Genomic DNA, 20663 nt, shown 5'->3' on the forward strand with positions numbered 1-20663 from the left:
TTTTTGATGCCCGCCCCGACCAGCAAAAACTTCGGCTTCGCCTCAGTTCTGCAAAAGTCGGGTAGGCCCAACCCCCCTTTACCGCTCGGCTTCGCCTCGCAATGTTAATTAATTCAACGTACTTTCGACTGGGGAACAAGAAAAATAGTATTCGACCCCCGGTCAGAATGCTGAATTCTCTGACGTATGTGATATCAAATTCAACTTTCTGACCTAGTGTCGTAATGTACTATTTGATACCCCCGAGGCCTCGAAACCCTAACGGACGTCTTAGTTTTGGTCGAGATCGTCGTCTAAGAAATTCTACAAAGGAATTCTATATAGAAAATCGATCGAAAATCTAGACTCAGCTTTCTGAGCTCGATAATAGCGGGAAGTTTTAGGGTTTTCCCGGAGAGTCAACGGTTTTCCAGATTTTTTTTGTCTGATCCTTGGTATTTTACGTCAGAATCTCGTTCTGTATGAGTCTGCATATTCAAAAGATTAACAAAAAAGTCTTTGAAGGCATTGAAAATTTCGTAATAAAGTAAATTAATTATTTATCGATATGTATTACAAACAAAAAAGAAGATGAATAATAATGTTTATATTAATTTTTTACATCGACGTAATCTTGACGAAATTCTTGATGGATCATTTCAATTACTCAAAAATTCAGGCCGTTTGAGTAAACTCGAATAATATTCATCCCTAAACAATAAATAAAATAACGTAAATATGCTAAGTTTATTTATCCATGAAGATTTTATAAATAAAAGATCATCAGTCTAAATTTGATGTGTCATTGAATTTTATAATTTATAAACTTGTAGATAGATTTACCTAAAAGTTTCTTGTAACGCCTCCTTTGAACATTCTGACCAATCGTATGAGTTTGAATTACGATATCCGGTTTCACTCATGATATACCCGTCTTGACATTTTGAAGAATTATCATGACCGATATTGAGCCTATAAACATAAATAAATTACATTCAGAAAAAAATGATTTTTGATTCTTCCCGACTAGAATTTTTCATAAGGGTCTGACGAGGTCCTTATCGGGTTAACCTTATTTCAAATAAGATCCCGATCAGGGTATCCTGACGAGGATCCTGGTATGGATGTAACGCTTAAGACCCATGAGGTCCTTATCAGGATTACATTATTAGTAATTATTTTTAAAAAAATATTAAATTGCAAAAAAAAAAAATAATAGAATTTGAAATCGATCGAGAATGTTATCTATTCCCGGGAAAAAATGTTCAGGCCTGATCAGACATGAGTAGGCATGAGTCTTCAGGCCTGATCAGACATGAAAAATGACCATGCCTGACCAGGCCTGGTCAGGCATGTTCAGGTCTGATCAGGTCTGTTCATGCCTGTTCATGCCCATTCTGGTAAAACAATTATATATAAAAAATGGTCCTATATAATTATATATAATTATGCATATCTATATACAATTATATGTAATTATTTCTATAAAAATGAAAAAAAAAATAAAAAATATGGGAGTGTCTAGGATTCGAACCGTGGACCTTACGCTTGAAAGTTCGCCTCGTTACCTGTTGACCTGAGAGATTGAGTTGAAAAGTAGGTCTCGTACAAACTTCAAGTACTGAAAGTCTTAAGATTCATGCCTGTTCATGTCTGATCAGGTCTGATCCTTTTTTCCCGGGTTATACATGATAGAATCTTGGTCAAAAAAATTTTATATCTATGAACAGACATGAACAGACATAACCAGGCATGAACAGGCCTGATCAGGCCTGAGCTTATTCAACGCTTCAGACATGAACAGACATGAACAGACATGGACAGGCATGGACAGGTATGATCAGGCCTGAACGCATATAACGCTTCAGACATGAACAGACATGGTCAGGCAGGAACAGCCATGAACAGGCCTGAGTGTATTTAACGCCTCAGACATGAACAGGCATGGACAGGTATGATCAGGCCTGATCATGTCTAATTTCAGGCCTGATCATACATGAACAGGCATGATCAGGTCTAATTTCAGGCCTGATCATACATGAACAGGCATGGTCAGGCCTGATCATTTTTTCCCGGGTTGTATTGAGAGCATTAATTAGAGGAAGTAAACTATATTTTTTATTGATGAAAAAATCCCGATAACTGCTGGGCTTGAACCTGCGTCTTTTCGATTCAAAGTCCTCGATGCTATCCACTGGGCTAACATACACATGTGATCCTGAAAGTGTAAATATAATATTCAATATGATGTCAAAGAATAACTGATGAAGAAGTAAAAAATCTGTGCTACAATAATTGACGTGATTTTTATATAATATTCTTTTGTACTTTTTTTAATTTTTAGCCTGTAAATGAAATATTTAAAAGGATAGGATAACTTTTTTTGAATAAGGATATCCAGATAAGGTCCTGATCAGGAACTCGTCAGGTTGACCCGATGGCAAATAACTTTTTTTTTTAATAGAGATATCCTGGCGAGGTCCTGATCAGGAACTTGTCAGGTTGACCCGATGGCAAATAACTTTTTTTTGAATCAGGATATCCTGACGAGGTCCTGATCAAGAACTTGTTCGGTTGACTCGATGGCAAATAACTTTTTTTTGAATAAGGATAACCTGACGAGGTCCTGATCAGGAACTCGTCAGGTTGACCTGATGGCAAATAACTTTTTTTTGAATAAGGATATCCTGATGAGGTCCTGACAAGGAATTTGTCAGGTTTGCCCTAATAAGGCAAACCTTATATTAACCTGATAAGGTCCTTATGGTACTTCAGGCAAATCAGGAAGAAATTCTAGTCGGGTTAATATAAACGATAAGTTTACACACATATGAGCAGTTTCGTGGGCACCTGTATCTTGATAAATGTCTAGTGGTTCATCAACAATTGCTCCAAGTGGAATTTTTGATGGTTTTCTATGTTCTAAAAAAATGGATGCAAAATCCGTCATACCGAGCACTCTGCTCAAATAAGGCGGTCTCCCAGTATATAAGTGTCGACTATTGTATAAAAAGCAATGATTTTGATGTCAAATATATATTTAGAGTCTCATAAATTATATATATCACTTACGATGCCAAGATTAAATAACGATCATATTCGCTATGATTAAAAATGTTTCTATATTGAAATAAAAATCCGTTCATTTTGTGCAATACTTCGTCAGCATGAAAACTATCTAATGGGATAACATCAACAAATTGTTCAAATGTAGTAGCTGAATATTCCATTACTTTTAGACTCGCGTCATCAGATAACTTCAATGGTTTCAGAAATTTAATTGCATCTGGATGCTACAGAGTGACAAAATAAATAAATATATAAGTATGAAGAAAACGTAGATCCTACCATAATAGGCGCGGAAAGTTCAAATTCTTGTCTTGTTTGAGGGGAAAAAATGGATACCCGGGTCAAAAATAAAACTTGATTTAGACTTGGTTTACCAAGTCGAAATTGGGAGCCGTTTTTCACAAGACAAACTCGACTTTTTTTACGGAGGTATGAAATAAATTGAGTTTTCGCCTTGGTTTAGACTTAACTGGCTTACTTAGTCACGATTTAAGACGAAAAAGTTGAAATCAAGTCGAAATTGACTTGGTTTAGACTTATTTGACTTAAATTATAAGACGAAAAGGTCAAAACTAAGGTAAAATAATTTTTGCACATAAAGGCGGAAGTAAGGCGAATAAATAACTTTTTTTCGACTTGGTTCAGCAAGTCAAATGTAAGGTGAATGTGTTATGACCAGAGTAGAGATCACAAAAAAATTAATAATAATAATGATAATGAGATAAAGACGAAATTATTCATAAATATAAAAGAACGTAGAAACAACTAATAAAAATACTGAGATCCCTCGGATAAAGATATGTATATGTATATATATATATATATATATATATATATATATATATATATTTATTGGTTGACAATTCGTACAACAAGTAACTTAAAAACAATAAATTAAAACAGTATGCCTGTATATATGTGTATGCGTATTAAGGCTTATCATGTTATGACCAGAGATGGAGAACACAGAAGTCTTAATATCAAATTTCATCGTACTCCGATATAAGAAACAATCGCGGCACATAAGCAGTGGTATTGTCACCACAGTAGCCCACTCCTGGAAGGAGGACAATACGCGAAACGATGAGATCTAGAGCGGTGAGAGCTGTGTGTGTTCTTCTATATTCAAATGTAATTTGTTTATTGAGAGTAACGATACGGTATTATTATTACAGTAACAAACACAGCGAACACATCAAAATTACAATTATAACTTGTATCACGTAACGAGGTAAACTCTGAAAACACTTCACACAAAAACCGATTCCCCATAAATACATTCATCACGTTTAATAAAACACTAAACCGTAGTCGCAACTGAGCTAAGGTTCTGATAATTAAATACTACTAATATACTAAATCTATCGGTAGGAAACTATATATATCAATAAGAACCAGTGCCCGAGTGCCTGCATATACACATAAAAGAAACACATACACATGTTCTCTTGACTATCTGAAAAACAATTTCATAAAGATATAATATAATAGTTAACTCAACATGCACATGTATATTCATATATATGCATGCTTAATTGAGATTATCAAAAACCCTAGAGAAAAGGACCTTTAAACGGTTATTATACTACAAATTGCATTTATCATTAGAGGATCATTATTATTAATAATATAATAGTAAGAATAACTTAACAAGTAAATTCTTTTAAAAAAATATATAATAAATTAAATAAGGATAGTTTGAATAATAACTCGATAAGAGAAAAATAAATTCATATACATCTATTGATATGTGCAAGTGTGCTCCATGTCGGCACTTCCGTTTGCAGAAGGGGAAAGGGGGCAAGAGTCCCAAGTCAACGAGTAAGATTAATAAACATCAGTATTAGTTCTTGATTTCTTATTTCTTTATTACCGCAGCCGAGTGATTCATAAGCTTAAACCTTCGGTTCTGACATCGCGCTTGTTTATTTTACCAAGCGACTCCCCTACCACCTCTGGTGATAAGTAGTACTCCTCAAGGTGTCACCCTTCCATCCGTGACCCAAGGGTCAAGCTTCAATGACGCGTGCCGTGGTACCAGTACGGATGAGGCTATTACTTGACCAATCAAGTGCCCTCATTTTAATCACCAACGACTCTTTTTCTTTTTCTGCTCCCGACCACGATCGGTGGTCGCCCTACCACCTAGAACTCTTTTCCTTCTTTTCTTTTTCACGATATTACTCCTCGGACCCACTATTTTGGGTACTCTCGTAGGGGTCTAATAATTCTTTTACCACCTTTGGTACCAAGCGGTGTCTCCTAGATGACACCCTTTCATCTATCAATTTGGAAGTTAAACCAAGATAACTTATGTCATCAAGGACAAATCTATATTTAATTGACCAAGGTGATCGTTTCCAGAACCTTCTTACGCCAAATTATACAATTTCTCACTTCTCAGAGGGATGTCAATTCCTTCAAGTAACTGTTATTCAAATTAGAGATATGAAAAGGACAACTCGAATTTAAATAATTAAAAGGATAAATTAAATATCAATTATACTTCTTTTTCTGTTTTTTTTTCTCCTTGAGTTAATCTCTATTTATCCTTGGCTACTGTACGTACAGGAAATGAATCACTAGCGGAGAAGTGCTCAGAAGTCACCAGAGACCCAAAAAGAAAACTAAATGCTGATAAGACTTGCAGTTTCTTTTATTACAAGAGCAGAGGGGGCAGTCACAGCGTATGACATTTCCCCTCGATTTTAGTCTATATAAACTCGCGGTTTTTCAGTCCAGCGGGTGTTGTTCTCGGTTCGGTCCAGTCGAGTCTAAGCTTCTGTCGCGATTTAATATCTTCGCTCGCCTCTTTTAAAATGTTATTCTGTAAACCCCTCAACGATTTAAATATTATTAATCCACGCAATCAACCAAGAGGTACTAATCAAACAGAATTTAAACGTGGAATCTCTATCTCGGTTTTCATACGGTCGGCAATAACTGAACGCTCTTCCAACCAACAACAACTTAATTGTACAACAGAATCTGAATAAACTTCATATAATCAACTGTAAGTTCTCAAGCTTGTTTATTATTTTTAAAACAATTCTTCATACTGATTACTATTTCATACTCATTACCGTAACGACGAGGTCTCCGTCGCCCGAGTAAAGGACTTAAGTGTCTTGACTCAAAATAAGAGACTGTGTTGTATGTTAGACGTAACATAAACAATAAATTTTGGTGTCAGAAGTGGGATTTCAATTATGAAACGCCCGCGGTAATCGAGTATGTCCGGAAAAAGAAATAACGATAATAAAAAAGGTAATCCAGGTAATAATAAACTTGAATGGGAGAATTTGCCTTCCAATCCAAATTTACTAACGCCTGAACAAAAGGCACATTTGTTGGGAGTTGTTCCTAGGAATCTACATCGAGAAAATCATCCTGTCAACCAAGAAGCTGAGGGAGAACGACTACATCGGGAGACTGAGGACCGCAGACGTCAAGAAGCTGAGAGAGAACGGATACAACGGGAGAACGAGGACCGCATTCGCCAGGAAGCCGAAAGGGAAAGAATACAACGGGAGACTGAAGATCGCATACATCAGGAAGCTGAGAGAGAACGGCTACAACGGGAGAACGAGGAACGCATACGCCAAGAAGCTGAGCGAGACAGAGTACAACGAGAAAACGAGGAACTTCGTGTACAGGAAGAGTTACGCCGTCAACAATTATTGAGAACAGGGCAAATCAACGCTGCAGGTGGGGCCGACGGTCAACTTCAGGTACGTGGTTTGCACATAAATCAACCTAACGTTATAATGTCTACCCCAATTAAGTATGCATTGGAAGCAGTTCCTTATTTCAATGGGAGCAATATTCCACTTGCTCATTTTATTGATGGATGTAGAGAAGCACAAGCTATGGTGCCGGCGGATCATAATCAAAATTTGGTAATGCTGTTGAGAAACAGATTAAGAGGGGAGGCACGACGAACAATACAAGGTACGGTTTTTGCAAATGTTGATGAATTTGTTAATCATTTAAAGGAATTGTACGAGCCAACAAAATCGATATATCAACTCCAAGGCGAAATGGGAAGAATTTTCCAACGTGACGATGAATCTGCATTGTCATACACAAACCGTGCTCGCGAACTCAGTAACCAAATTTTAGATCTGATTGAAGCCCAGAACAACGTAGCACTTACACCAGCCGAGAAGACCAGGTATGGAAACGAATTCCGAGACTGCCTTATACGAGGATTCAAACCAGAGATCGAGCAGAAAATCCGAAGAGATGACACGTTCCAGAACACTCTGCTTGAAGCGGTAATAATAGAAAAAGAATTAAAAGCCAAGGAATTACTAAGAGGTAAGATCTCAACAAGAAGAGATTTTAATTATCCGAATCAACCTTATAATTACGACATGCCACATAAAGATGGTAAACGGGTAACATTTGTAAAAGGGCAACCAATAATTTGTCAAATTTGTAATAAAACCGGGCACAGCGCTGTTGATTGTTTCCAACGAAACCCGAGCCGCAATAATAATAACTATAACAACTATAATAATAGTAATTATAACACAAATTCAAATAGCGATAGATTCAGAAATAATTTTAACCGCCCATCGTCATCCAACGAATCACCGTTACAAAGAAATAATAATAATTACAACAACCATAATAATAGTAATTATAACACAAATTCAAATAACGATAGATTCAGAAGCAATTTTAACCGCCCATCATTATCCAGCGAACCACCGTTTCAAGGAAATAATAATAATTATAACAATCGTAATAATAATAATTATAATGCAAATTCAAATAACGATAGATTCAGAAGCAACTTTAACCGCCCACTGTCATCCAGCGAACCTCCGGCTCCAAGAAATAATTTGACATCTGAAAAGGTTTGTTATTATTGTAAGGCACCTGGTCATTTTATGTCAGATTGCAGGAAAAGAATGGAAAATAATCGAGGAAATTACACGGAATGGCCTCAACCAGGTTCTGCAGGTGCGAATCAAGAATTGGCGAAGGAAAACCGGACGGGAAACTACCAACAACCTCCACGACAGGGTGCGACGCGGGAGGTTGTCAGGACCGAGCGCCCAGTAATGCAGGTACAAGCGGAGGAGGAGGACGAAGAGTATCAGGAAGAAGCACTCGAGTGGCCATAGTGGAACTCAACCACGATTGTGAAGCTCCGACCATCAAACTATCTTCAATGGAGCTCTTGGACCCGGTAATTTTAATGATCGACACGGGTTGTGAGTTGAATCTTTTAAAATATAACATGGTTGGTACAGATATTTGGATTGATCGTACTGATATTTTAAAATTAAAAGGTATCACTAAAGAATATGTATTTACATTGGGAAAAATTTATACAAAATTTTATGGCTTCCCGATAACATTTCACTTAGTTCCGAATGACTTTCCGATTAAGAGAAATGGTATTTTGGGGTCCAAATTTTTAAAAGACAATTGTATTGATGTACTGTATTCTCAGGGATGTTTGAAACTACACGACAAGGTGATAAAATTTGAGCATGAAGAAACTATTATGGTGCCGGCACGGACCAAGACAGGATTTTACGTTCGTAATGCGAACACAGAGATGCAAACGGGGTATGTACGACGCCTCAAGATGGGCAAGGGGATTTATTTGGGAGACGCACTGGTTACAAACTGTAACGGAAAGGCGCATTTATTTATTATCAACACCACTCGAGAAGAAGTGGAAATTGCAGTACCAGTAGTTACGCTGGAACCCTATGAGGTATGTTCAGATAATTTTTATAATATGTGTGTTGACAAGAAGTTCAACAATAATTCAGAGGTTGGCGAGAGTGCCGACGGAAGCCAAGTTTTCAGTTTTATGCATGAAGATTTTGTGATAAATAATTTTGATAATAAGGTTGATAAAAAATTCAATAATAGTCCGAGACTTGGCGAAAACGCCGATGAAAGTCAAGTTATAAGTTTCTTGCATGAAGATTGTACGAGAAATAATGTTGATAAAAGGTTCATTAATAATCCGAGAATTGACGAGAATGCCGACGGATGTCAAGTTTCAAGTTTGGTGCATGAAGATTCCATGACAAATGATGTTTATAATAAGTGTGTTGACGAAAGATTTGACAACAATTCAAGAATTAGCGAGAATGCCGACGGAAGTCCAGTTTCAAATTGTGACATAAAGATTTCATTGCAAATGGTGTTTATCATATGTCTGTTGACGAAAAATTCAGCAATAACTCAAGAATTGGTGAAGATACCGTCCACGGTTTTATTGGCGGCGAGAATGCCGTTCATAGTTTTATTGGCGGTGAAGATACCGTTCATGGTTTTATTGGCGGTGAGAATGCCGTTCATGGTTTTATTGGCAGCAAGGATGCCAATTGTGTTTTGAAAGGCGGTGAAGATACCGTCCTTGGTTTTATTGGCGGCGAAGATGCCGTTCATGGTTTTATTGGCGGCGACAATGCCGTTCATGGTTTTATTGGCGGCGAGGATGCCGTTCATGGTTTTATTGGCAGCGAGGATGCCATTCATGGTTTTATTAGCAACGAGGATGCCGTTCATGGTTTTATTGGCAGCGAGGATGCCATTCATGGTTTTATTAGCAGCGAGGATGCCATTCATGGTTTTATTGGCAACGAGGATGCCGTTCGTGTTTTGAAAGGCGGTGAAGATACCGTTCTTGGTTTTATTGGCGGCGAGGATGCCGTTCATGGTTTTATTGGCAGCGAGGATGCCATTCATGGTTTTATTAGCGGCGAGGATGCCGATCGTGTTTTTATTGGCAACGAGGATGCCGTTCGTGTTTTGAAGGGCGGTGAAGATACCGTTTTTGGTTTTATTGGCGGCGAGGATGCCGATCGTGTTTTGAAAGGCGGTGAAGATACTGTTTTTGGTTTTATTGGCGGCGAGGATGCCGTTCATGGTTTTATTGGTGGCAAAAATGCCGTTCGTGTTTTTAATGGCGGTGAAGATACCGTTTTTGGTTTCATTGGCGGCGAGGATGCCGTTCGTGTTTTGAAAGGCGGTGAAGATAGCGTTTTTTGTTTTATTGGCGGCGAGGATGCCGTTCATGGTTTTATTGGTGGCAAAAATGCCGTTCGTGTTTTTAATGGCGGTGAAGATACCGTTTTTGGTTTTATTGGCGGCGAGGATGCCATTCATGGTTTTATTAGCGGCGAGGATGCCGATCGTGTTTTTATTGGCGGCGAGGATGCCGTTCGTATTTTTAATGGCGGCGAGGTTGCCGTTCATAGTTTTACCGGTGGCAAGCAGGCCCGGCCCGTTGAAAACTTCAAAATTATTAATGATACTCGAAGCAAAAGGAAATGCCTGTTCGATTCAAACAGCGACGGGGATAGTGGTTGGGATTCTGAAGAAAATGGTAATGATGTTGTTATTTTAAATAAGGATGGGAATAACGAAAAAAATTTGAGAAATAACAAAAAGGTTCGTATTCGAGATCCGAAAAATATTCAGAATACTCTTATGACTTCGGATAGCGACGGAGAGATCAATCAAGTGTTAAAGGAGAATAAAAATATTACGGACAGTAGTAGAAATGTTGATCAAGTTTTTAACAATATCGAAAAGATGAACCAGTATATCAGTGACCACAAAAGTACCATTAGAAATTTTGCGAAGAAAGAAAATATTTTCATAAGTGGTGGAGAAACCGTTCGTGATTTTGAAGAATTTATAAACAATGAGGAGGCCGTCGAGAATGCAAGTTTCAATATGAGTAATAATTGCGATAAAGGAATCGCTCGTGAGTTACAAGAGAGCAAAAATATTTGTGATTTTCAAGATGTTTCATGGGCCTCAATTAGCAGAAGAAGTACAATTCAAGATCTGGAAAGAACTAATAGTGGCAAGAACGATTTTCAAGAATATAAAAATGTTTCCGATAGCCTAAGGGACTACAAAAATTCAGAAATCGAAGAAATGATTGATATTCCAAATGAAGAAGCTTTCAAAGATGATTGGTGTGTCTTTAATAATAAAACTGATTACCTCAATCCTAAGATAAACGGTCTGGGGTCTCATGGTGGATACCGAGGAAAAAAAAAAAAAAATGTAAACTTAAATGCAAGAAGGGAAGTATGAATTATGGGAACAATAACGATACAAATAACAATAATTCTAAAATGAATAATGGACTGAATAAAATAAAAAGTAATGACCACTATAATAACAGAAATACTGTCGTGGAAATAAAGGTGAGTGAATATTATACAAAGAACATGCAACTCTGGAATAACCATATTGATAAAAGCGGAATCAATAATCCGATGAGTCGAATATTAACGGGTATAAATATAATCTTGTCAGGTTTTCAAGAAATGGGAGCTTTTGTCCATGGGGACAATGTGATGACATGTATGAGTTCATTGGCAGAATATGCTTTAAAATTTGAATGCTTAGTGAATCAGTTTATAAATACAACTTTTAAGCTTCGGTCAGATAATTATAATTTTTTTTCTCGTAGGAGACACTGCAATATGAACGCCATGAATTGGATGGTCACCCTACTCATCAGCTATCTGGTAACAAATATTGACAGTAGTGCAGTTAACATTGAACAATTCAACGTAAGGGCTGGACTTTACTACGAACCCTTAGGAAAGGTACGTTTTACACAAGAGGAATGGAAACTGGTAACTAGAATCGACCTCAACACCATTCAGCTTCGGCGACCATCCATTCATGAGCTGGAAATCGAAGAAGTTCATAAGGAATGCCATGGAATAATAAACGCAGCTGATTGTCAACTTCATATAAAAATAGATGTCTATCGACGAATGAGTCAAGAAATAGAAGACCTCCTTCAAGTACTTCATCAGATGCTCAATCTAGGACCAATCGTCATTGACCAATTCAAACCAAGTTCCTCCAACAATAAAGGACTACTTGACCACTACATAAAAAGGTTTAAGGATTTCGAAGCTGCACCGTGGTTATCCACCATGCAGTTAAGAAACAACACTCAGATAGTTAATTCTGATCTGCATGCGGTTCGACATCAATCAAAGAGACAAGTCAGCTTACAATTAAAGAGTAGGGGCCCAAAGCAAAATTTTACGGGTCCTATATTGAAAGGTAATATGACCTATTTAATATACCTCGAACAATCAAACGCTTGTAATAACATTACACAGTCTTTTTTTTGGAAATTTTATATCTCACTTAAGAACTGTTACAAGTACAATAAACTTAGCACTTTTAGGACAGCTATCGCCAAATCTTCTTGGATTCAGAACCATACGAAGAGCAGCTTTGGACTACGCAGCTAATAATCAAAAATATTTAATACCATTGAAAACCAGGGAGATATATTCCGGAGAAATATATAGAATTTTACACGTTCATCTTACACGTTCCACTAGTTCAGCAAGATATCTACAGCCTTTATAAAATGAGTCCATATCCGGTTGAACAACACATCGGGGATGCCTTGGTGGGATCTGCATACATCCAGCCCAAAGAGGACTACTTGTTAATTTCACAGGACACGAGGCGGTACTCTCTATGGAACCAAAAAGGATTAACTCAGTGCAAAAAGATGAATAGCCTATTCATTTGTCCACCAATCTCCGTCGTCTACAATAGGAGCCTTCAATCATCATGTGAATCTGACCTGCTTATCTATTCGGATTCCACTGCTTTCAAAAATTGCAACGTTAAATTAAGTAAAGTTCACAATGTATATTGGAAACCACTTGAAGCAACGAAAGGGTGGTTGTATTCCCTACTTCACCCAAAACAGCCACAAGCTAGATGGAGGACGAAGCCATTAGAAAGCATGAAAATATCAGGAGCAGGGATATTCACTCTCGAATTAAGATATACAGCGCGGATCAACGACATCAACTTGATCGGTTATTACAACGCGAAACAATCCGATCAGTCTTATCATCGACCGAACGTAACCTTGAATGTTACAAATATCTTACCAGGAATTATTAACTTTAAATCTCTGTACTCTTCTAAAAATGCAAATTATTCCCGTCAACCAGCAGCATTTACTTGTAATTATGGTCATTTAATTTACGATTTCACCTTGCGTTTAATTGAAGAAGAACTCAAGAAAGTTGAACCTGTTGACATGGAAGACACGAAGATTCAGCCCATATTGTAAGCGAAAAAGACCTTCTCGACTGACTCCCGAAATAAAATTAATTTAATAAAGGCTGGTATATCACATTCGCAAGAGAAACAACTGTACAAGAACGAAGACCTCTACTATCCAAATTAATTGATAAAAAAAGGGGGAAAAAATGATTTCATTCATAACTATAAAATCCAAGGATCATGCAGTCACTGTGGTAAGAAGTAAGGAGAATCAAGCATCACGGGCCCGAAGAAGATCTCCCTTATCTCCTTTTCCCTAGTATTCAAGGTCGTATATAACTTTCTTTATAATTATGCTTATCACTCATATCTCAAATTTCTGGTCTATGAAATTTTTTTTTAATTAGTGTTTACAATAACTTATTCATATGACGAAAAAAATAATTTTTTTTATTTTTTAGAGTGCAACCAATGAATAAGCTAGATCTCAAAACTTGTGATTTTTTTTTATTTACTAAGATTTTTCTATTTATAAAAAAAAACAATAATAATTAATTTCTTTTATTATTATGATCACAGGTATACAAAAATAAAAAAAAATATATAATAACCTGATGACTAGTAAATCAGGCTACGATATTAAAGGTCTTACTTGTGTCCAACCATTACTGCTAGAATTTTAATAATTATCGGGAATTTCAATTGGGTAGTAGCAAGTTCATTGGGGTTTCGCTATAAAATTTCTTGGAAAAGAAAATGTTATACGAAAAAGATAAGGAAAAATTCAAACTTCAATAATGATGTTATAAACAAAAAAAAATCTTTTCGGCTTTGCTGATCTATTGCTTCAACGCTGTAATTTGTTTTATTTTTGTTTTTAGTTATAAATGTCACTTCGTAATCATAAACTGATTACGTCATCAGATTCTGCAAATTTTTCAAAATTCAAAAGGGCTTTACAATTTTTTTTTGTTTTTTTGAACAATTGATGATAAAAACATATTATCTTATATTAATTATGCATCAATTATAACAAGATCGAAAAGTTTTCTAAACTGTCAAAAATTACCAATTTCATATACATGTAATAATAATGAATGTATTATTAGTAGAGTTAGATGACAAAATTTTATTCTCATCAGTTACGCATAATTATATTTCTGAAAGACAAATTGTAATCAGAATTTAAGTTTATAACAATTTCGTAATAAATTATGACTCTTTTTCGGCAAAACAATAGCTACTTCTAATACAAAAAAAAAAATACAAAAGATTTAGTTATAAGGAACTGAAAATAACGCATAATGTAATGTTGGTTGGAAAAGTCATACGTAAATACACGAGTTGCAACTTGTGTACTCGCGTCGCGATCATTTGACCCCGACGCTCGTTTTTAACGAGGGAGGTATGTTATGACCAGAGTAGAGATCACAAAAAAATTAATAATAATAATGATAATGAGATAAAGACGAAATTATTCATAAATATAAAAGAACGTAGAAACAACTAATAAAAATACTGAGATCCCTCGGATAAAGATATGTATATGTATATATATATATATATATATATATATATATATATATATTTATTGGTTGACAATTCGTACAACAAGTAACTTAAAAACAATAAATTAAAACAGTATGCCTGTATATATGTGTATGCGTATTAAGGCTTATCATGTTATGACCAGAGATGGAGAACACAGAAGTCTTAATATCAAATTTCATCGTACTCCGATATAAGAAACAATCGCGGCACATAAGCAGTGGTATTGTCACCACAGTAGCCCACTCCTGGAAGGAGGACAATACGCGAAACGATGAGATCTAGAGCGGTGAGAGCTGTGTGTGTTCTTCTATATTCAAATGTAATTTGTTTATTGAGAGTAACGATACGGTATTATTATTACAGTAACAAACACAGCGAACACATCAAAATTACAATTATAACTTGTATCACGTAACGAGGTAAACTCTGAAAACACTTCACACAAAAACCGATTCCCCATAAATACATTCATCACGTTTAATAAAACACTAAACCGTAGTCGCAACTGAGCTAAGGTTCTGATAATTAAATACTACTAATATACTAAATCTATCGGTAGGAAACTATATATATCAATAAGAACCAGTGCCCGAGTGCCTGCATATACACATAAAAGAAACACATACACATGTTCTCTTGACTATCTGAAAAACAATTTCATAAAGATATAATATAATAGTTAACTCAACATGCACATGTATATTCATATATATGCATGCTTAATTGAGATTATCAAAAACCCTAGAGAAAAGGACCTTTAAACGGTTATTATACTACAAATTGCATTTATCATTAGAGGATCATTATTATTAATAATATAATAGTAAGAATAACTTAACAAGTAAATTCTTTTAAAAAAATATATAATAAATTAAATAAGGATAGTTTGAATAATAACTCGATAAGAGAAAAATAAATTCATATACATCTATTGATATGTGCAAGTGTGCTCCATGTCGGCACTTCCGTTTGCAGAAGGGGAAAGGGGGCAAGAGTCCCAAGTCAACGAGTAAGATTAATAAACATCAGTATTAGTTCTTGATTTCTTATTTCTTTATTACCGCAGCCGAGTGATTCATAAGCTTAAACCTTCGGTTCTGACATCGCGCTTGTTTATTTTACCAAGCGACTCCCCTACCACCTCTGGTGATAAGTAGTACTCCTCAAGGTGTCACCCTTCCATCCGTGACCCAAGGGTCAAGCTTCAATGACGCGTGCCGTGGTACCAGTACGGATGAGGCTATTACTTGACCAATCAAGTGCCCTCATTTTAATCACCAACGACTCTTTTTCTTTTTCTGCTCCCGACCACGATCGGTGGTCGCCCTACCACCTAGAACTCTTTTCCTTCTTTTCTTTTTCACGATATTACTCCTCGGACCCACTATTTTGGGTACTCTCGTAGGGGTCTAATAATTCTTTTACCACCTTTGGTACCAAGCGGTGTCTCCTAGATGACACCCTTTCATCTATCAATTTGGAAGTTAAACCAAGATAACTTATGTCATCAAGGACAAATCTATATTTAATTGACCAAGGTGATCGTTTCCAGAACCTTCTTACGCCAAATTATACAATTTCTCACTTCTCAGAGGGATGTCAATTCCTTCAAGTAACTGTTATTCAAATTAGAGATATGAAAAGGACAACTCGAATTTAAATAATTAAAAGGATAAATTAAATATCAATTATACTTCTTTTTCTGTTTTTTTTTCTCCTTGAGTTAATCTCTATTTATCCTTGGCTACTGTACGTACAGGAAATGAATCACTAGCGGAGAAGTGCTCAGAAGTCACCAGAGACCCAAAAAGAAAACTAAATGCTGATAAGACTTGCAGTTTCTTTTATTACAAGAGCAGAGGGGGCAGTCACAGCGTATGACATTTCCCCTCGATTTTAGTCTATATAAACTCGCGGTTTTTCAGTCCAGCGGGTGTTGTTCTCGGTTCGGTCCAGTCGAGTCTAAGCTTCTGTCGCGATTTAATATCTTCGCTCGCCTCTTTTAAAATGTTATTCTGTAAACCCCTCAACGATTTAAATATTATTAATCCACGCAATCAACCAAGAGGTACTAATCAAACAGAATTTAAACGTGGAATCTCTATCTCGGTTTTCATACGGTCGGCAATAACTGAACGCTCTTCCAACCAACAACAACTTAATTGTACAACAGAATCTGAATAAACTTCATATAATCAACTGTAAGTTCTCAAGCTTGTTTATTATTTTTAAAACAATTCTTCATACTGATTACTATTTCATACTCATTACCGTAACGACGAGGTCTCCGTCGCCCGAGTAAAGGACTTAAGTGTCTTGACTCAAAATAAGAGACTGTGTTGTATGTTAGACGTAACAGAATGACTATCGTGCTCGAAGCAAAGGCGAATAAGTTCAAACTAAGATCAAAAAATCTGTCTATCCGTTGACCCTGCAGGCCAGCCCCAAAACGTCCCGCTGTTTTCGAGCTCCTTGAAATCGAAAACATTGTCGTGAGTACATTTTTGAGCTCTTCGAGCTCGAAAATACTATTGTATCCCATTCTTTTCGAAAAAAACCGTTTTTAGCATTTCTTTCTCCCACGATATCTCACGAACGAATCGACCGATTTCAATGGTTGAGGCGGCAATCGACGTGTTTTATTGAGTTCTAGAGCTGATCAAATTTTGAAATTGTTTGGTAAAGTCGTTTCAAAGATATTCGCAAAAAACCGTTTTTTGGCATTTCTTTTGCCCACGATATCTCACGAACGAATGAACCGATTTTGATAGTTGAGGCGGCAATCGACGCGTTTTATTGAGTTTTAGAGCTGATTAGATTTTGAAGTCAATCGTTCGAGTCGTTTCTGAGAAATCAATAAAAAACTGAAAAAAAAAAAAAATTTGTTTTACGTAATTCGCCAATATTTTCGAATCTACTTGATCAAATGATCTGAAATTTTCAGAAAAGTTGATGGCCAACAAGCTCTTTCGATTGCCGCCTTAACCATCCAAATCGGTTCATTAGTTAAAAAGTTATAAGCCGGTCACACACACACACACACACACACACACACACACACACACACGCACGCACGCACGCACACACACACACACACACACACGCACACACACACGCACGCACACACACACACACACACACACACACACACACACACACACACACACACACACACACACACACACACACACACACACACACACACACACACATACATACAGGCACTCGGACATCATTCTAAAAATAGTCAGAATAGCTTCCTAGGACCTCAGAACGTCGACATCTGATGAAATTTTGATTTTCGCAAATCGGGGTGAAAACAATAACTTCCCAATTTTTCGAAAATCGTCGATTTTTTTAGCGGGAAGTTAAAAATATGAATAAGTTGCAATAAGTTGAAACTAAGATGAAAAAAGTTCAAAAAGTTGAAAAAAATTAAATTTAAGTCGAAAAAGTCGAGATCTTATCGAAAAATTGTCAGCAAATCGATAACTTCAAAAGAAAATAAGGTGAAGCGAGCCTGAATCAAGTTTTAGTTTTGACCCGGGTATTCTTCTCCTTTATGGAGTAACAGATAATAAATGTGCGCATACGTATATTTTCCCTCGGAAAATCACAGAAATTTGTACTTTCCGTTGCAGGATATTATAAAACTTTACTGTAGCTATGACTATTCCTGCTAGAACTATTTTAACTGACGGATAATCAAATGGCAAGAAATACTCGTCGACTCCACTCATGTACTTTACTACGTAATCAATTATTCCTTGCTCTTCATTTTTACGGTATAATTCATAATCGACAATAACTAGAATCCTTAAAAACATTGTATCTGAAACGATAATTAAGTTTTGGTTTATACCATATTTATTTCTTCTTTAGAATTAAATTCAAATTCACAAAAACTTACTATTATTAAAATTGTAAGGACTTTTGTAATAACTGACGGAACGTGAAACTTTCAATACCTAAGCAGTAACATCATGTATATAAGATTAAGATAAAAATAGTTGAGATTGGAAACTATGCAAAAGTTTTTTACTTACATCTGTTTTCTTCTCAATTGTCAAATTTTCGTGTCCATTTCTAAGATAGTAAACAGGAGTATTTGGGCCTACTAGTACACCTTTTCTGGCTGCATCAATAGGCATTTTTCCTGAACTCTATTATAAAATTATAAATAATTACCATAGGGAACCGTTTATTTTTATTTTTTCTTTCACTTACCGAACAAGAAGTTCCCAGAGAAACGGCGTTAAAAATTACAAAAATTAATATCAACTTCATGGTAAAGTTCTTTGAGAACAAGTAAAGAAATAAAAGACTATTTGAACTCTTTGACGAACAAATTATTATTTGATTACATTTAATGTGGTCGACGTGTCAAATCACCAGTATATAATTAGCTTTAAATTCAATTATCTTATCATCAAAAAATCTCACTAAAAGTCTATTTAAAAGCTAATTAAATTTATCTAATGTCTTCGACGATTTATTTTATTTTTAGAAGACAATGAACGTCAGTAGCCAAATTTTTTACGTAATATTTCAATTAAAACCCAAAGAAAGTTTGGTAAATCCAAAAGTGCACGGCTCTTAATGTTCATTTGCAATAAAAAAAAAAATGGACGATAAAAGTTTCAAGGACAATTTTTTTTTTCCTTTCGATTATACTAGAAATTTAAAATTCGCTCTCCAAGATACTCAGATGTCTTTTTTCGCGTAGACGCGACTGGGTGGTCGAAAGTATATGTAAAAAATCCTTATTATAAATTCTTTATCCGATAATGTATAACTTAGTTAAGCTCCGTGGACTAACAAGAGTAAAACAATAAAAACAGTAGCGAAAAAGAGGCGAACTGAATTTTTCGATCGTACAGTTTACTAATGCTTCGCATTAAGAGTCGTGCAATAATTATCGCGAAAAAAAACTGAGTCATTAAAATTATCAGACAATAGATATTTTTACATACAAATTTTACAGAAATGATTTTTTAAAAGTTATTTTATGTTTTTGGTTGATCTAAAAAAAATTAATGACACCGATAATTTTTATCTTTGGAGAAAAATAGAAGAAAATGAATCACAGAAAATTTTAAAAAATTGTGCACGGAGAAAAATGTTGGCTCAAAACCTAGCAATTTTTAACTTCCTGCTAAGAAAATTGTAAATTTTCAAAAATTTGGGAAGTTATTAGTTTCGGTCCGATTTACGAAAATCGAATTTTCATCAGATGTCGACGTTTTGAGGTCCTAGGAAGCTATTCTGACTAATTTCAAGATAATGTCCGAGTGTATGTATGTATGTATGTATGTACGTACGTACGTACGTATGTAAATACCTTTATCTTTTGAACGGATGAACCGATTTTGAACTTTAAGGTGTCATTCGACGCGGCTTGTCAATATCTTGAAGCTGTAAGAAAATTGAGCTTGATGGGTAGGGCTCGTTCAGAGATATTCCAAAATTAAAATTTTTTCAAAAATGTTTTTTTTGGATAACTTTTAATGTGCTCGATGGATTGATTCCAAAATGGACTGGGCTCTAGAGTTTTATAAGCCGCGTCGAATGCCACCTCAACCATCAAAATCGGTTCACTCGTTCAAGAGAAACCGTTGTCGAAAGAATTAAAAAAAAAAATTTTTTTTATTTTTTCCGAAATATCTCAAAAACGACTCGATAAATCGAATTCGAAATTTGATCAGCTTTAGAACTTAATGAATCGCGTCAATTGCCACCTCAACCGTCTCAATCGGTTTATTCGTTTCAGAGATATCGTTGGAGAAAAAATGGTAAAGAACTATATTTTTCGAAAAGAACGGTGTTATGTCCGCCGCTTGGATTTAAATTAATTATCCGGGATTTCTCCCTCTGGTAGCGATAGAAAAATTTAACGAGCAATTTGGAGGATGCGGAAAACAGTAAAGAATACGAGGAAGGTTTTCACTTCCTATATTTATTATTTAATGTGGGTTTTTCGAAGAGTACGAACCCAAACGCCTTCGAGCTTGGTC

At 35.8% G+C, this 20663-nt stretch overlaps 1 protein-coding gene across 1 annotated transcript; it reads right to left on the reverse strand.

The window, feature by feature from the left end:
- Nucleotides 1–542: 542 nt before the first annotated feature.
- Nucleotides 543–19514, reverse strand: LOC130676203 (uncharacterized). Its single transcript, XM_057482269.1, has 8 exons — nucleotides 18877–19514; nucleotides 18696–18812; nucleotides 18560–18617; nucleotides 18309–18481; nucleotides 3052–3272; nucleotides 2808–2978; nucleotides 823–951; nucleotides 543–690 (listed from the first exon to the last, which is right to left on the reverse strand). Exons 1-8 carry the CDS (start codon nucleotides 18934–18936, stop codon nucleotides 639–641), a joined length of 981 nt encoding a protein of 326 aa, XP_057338252.1. The 5' UTR covers nucleotides 18937–19514; the 3' UTR covers nucleotides 543–638.
- Nucleotides 19515–20663: the final 1149 nt, after the last annotated feature.

Source organism: Microplitis mediator, chromosome 10, assembly GCF_029852145.1.
Source record: "Microplitis mediator isolate UGA2020A chromosome 10, iyMicMedi2.1, whole genome shotgun sequence".
Classification (NCBI taxonomy): Eukaryota; Metazoa; Arthropoda; class Insecta; order Hymenoptera; family Braconidae; genus Microplitis; species Microplitis mediator.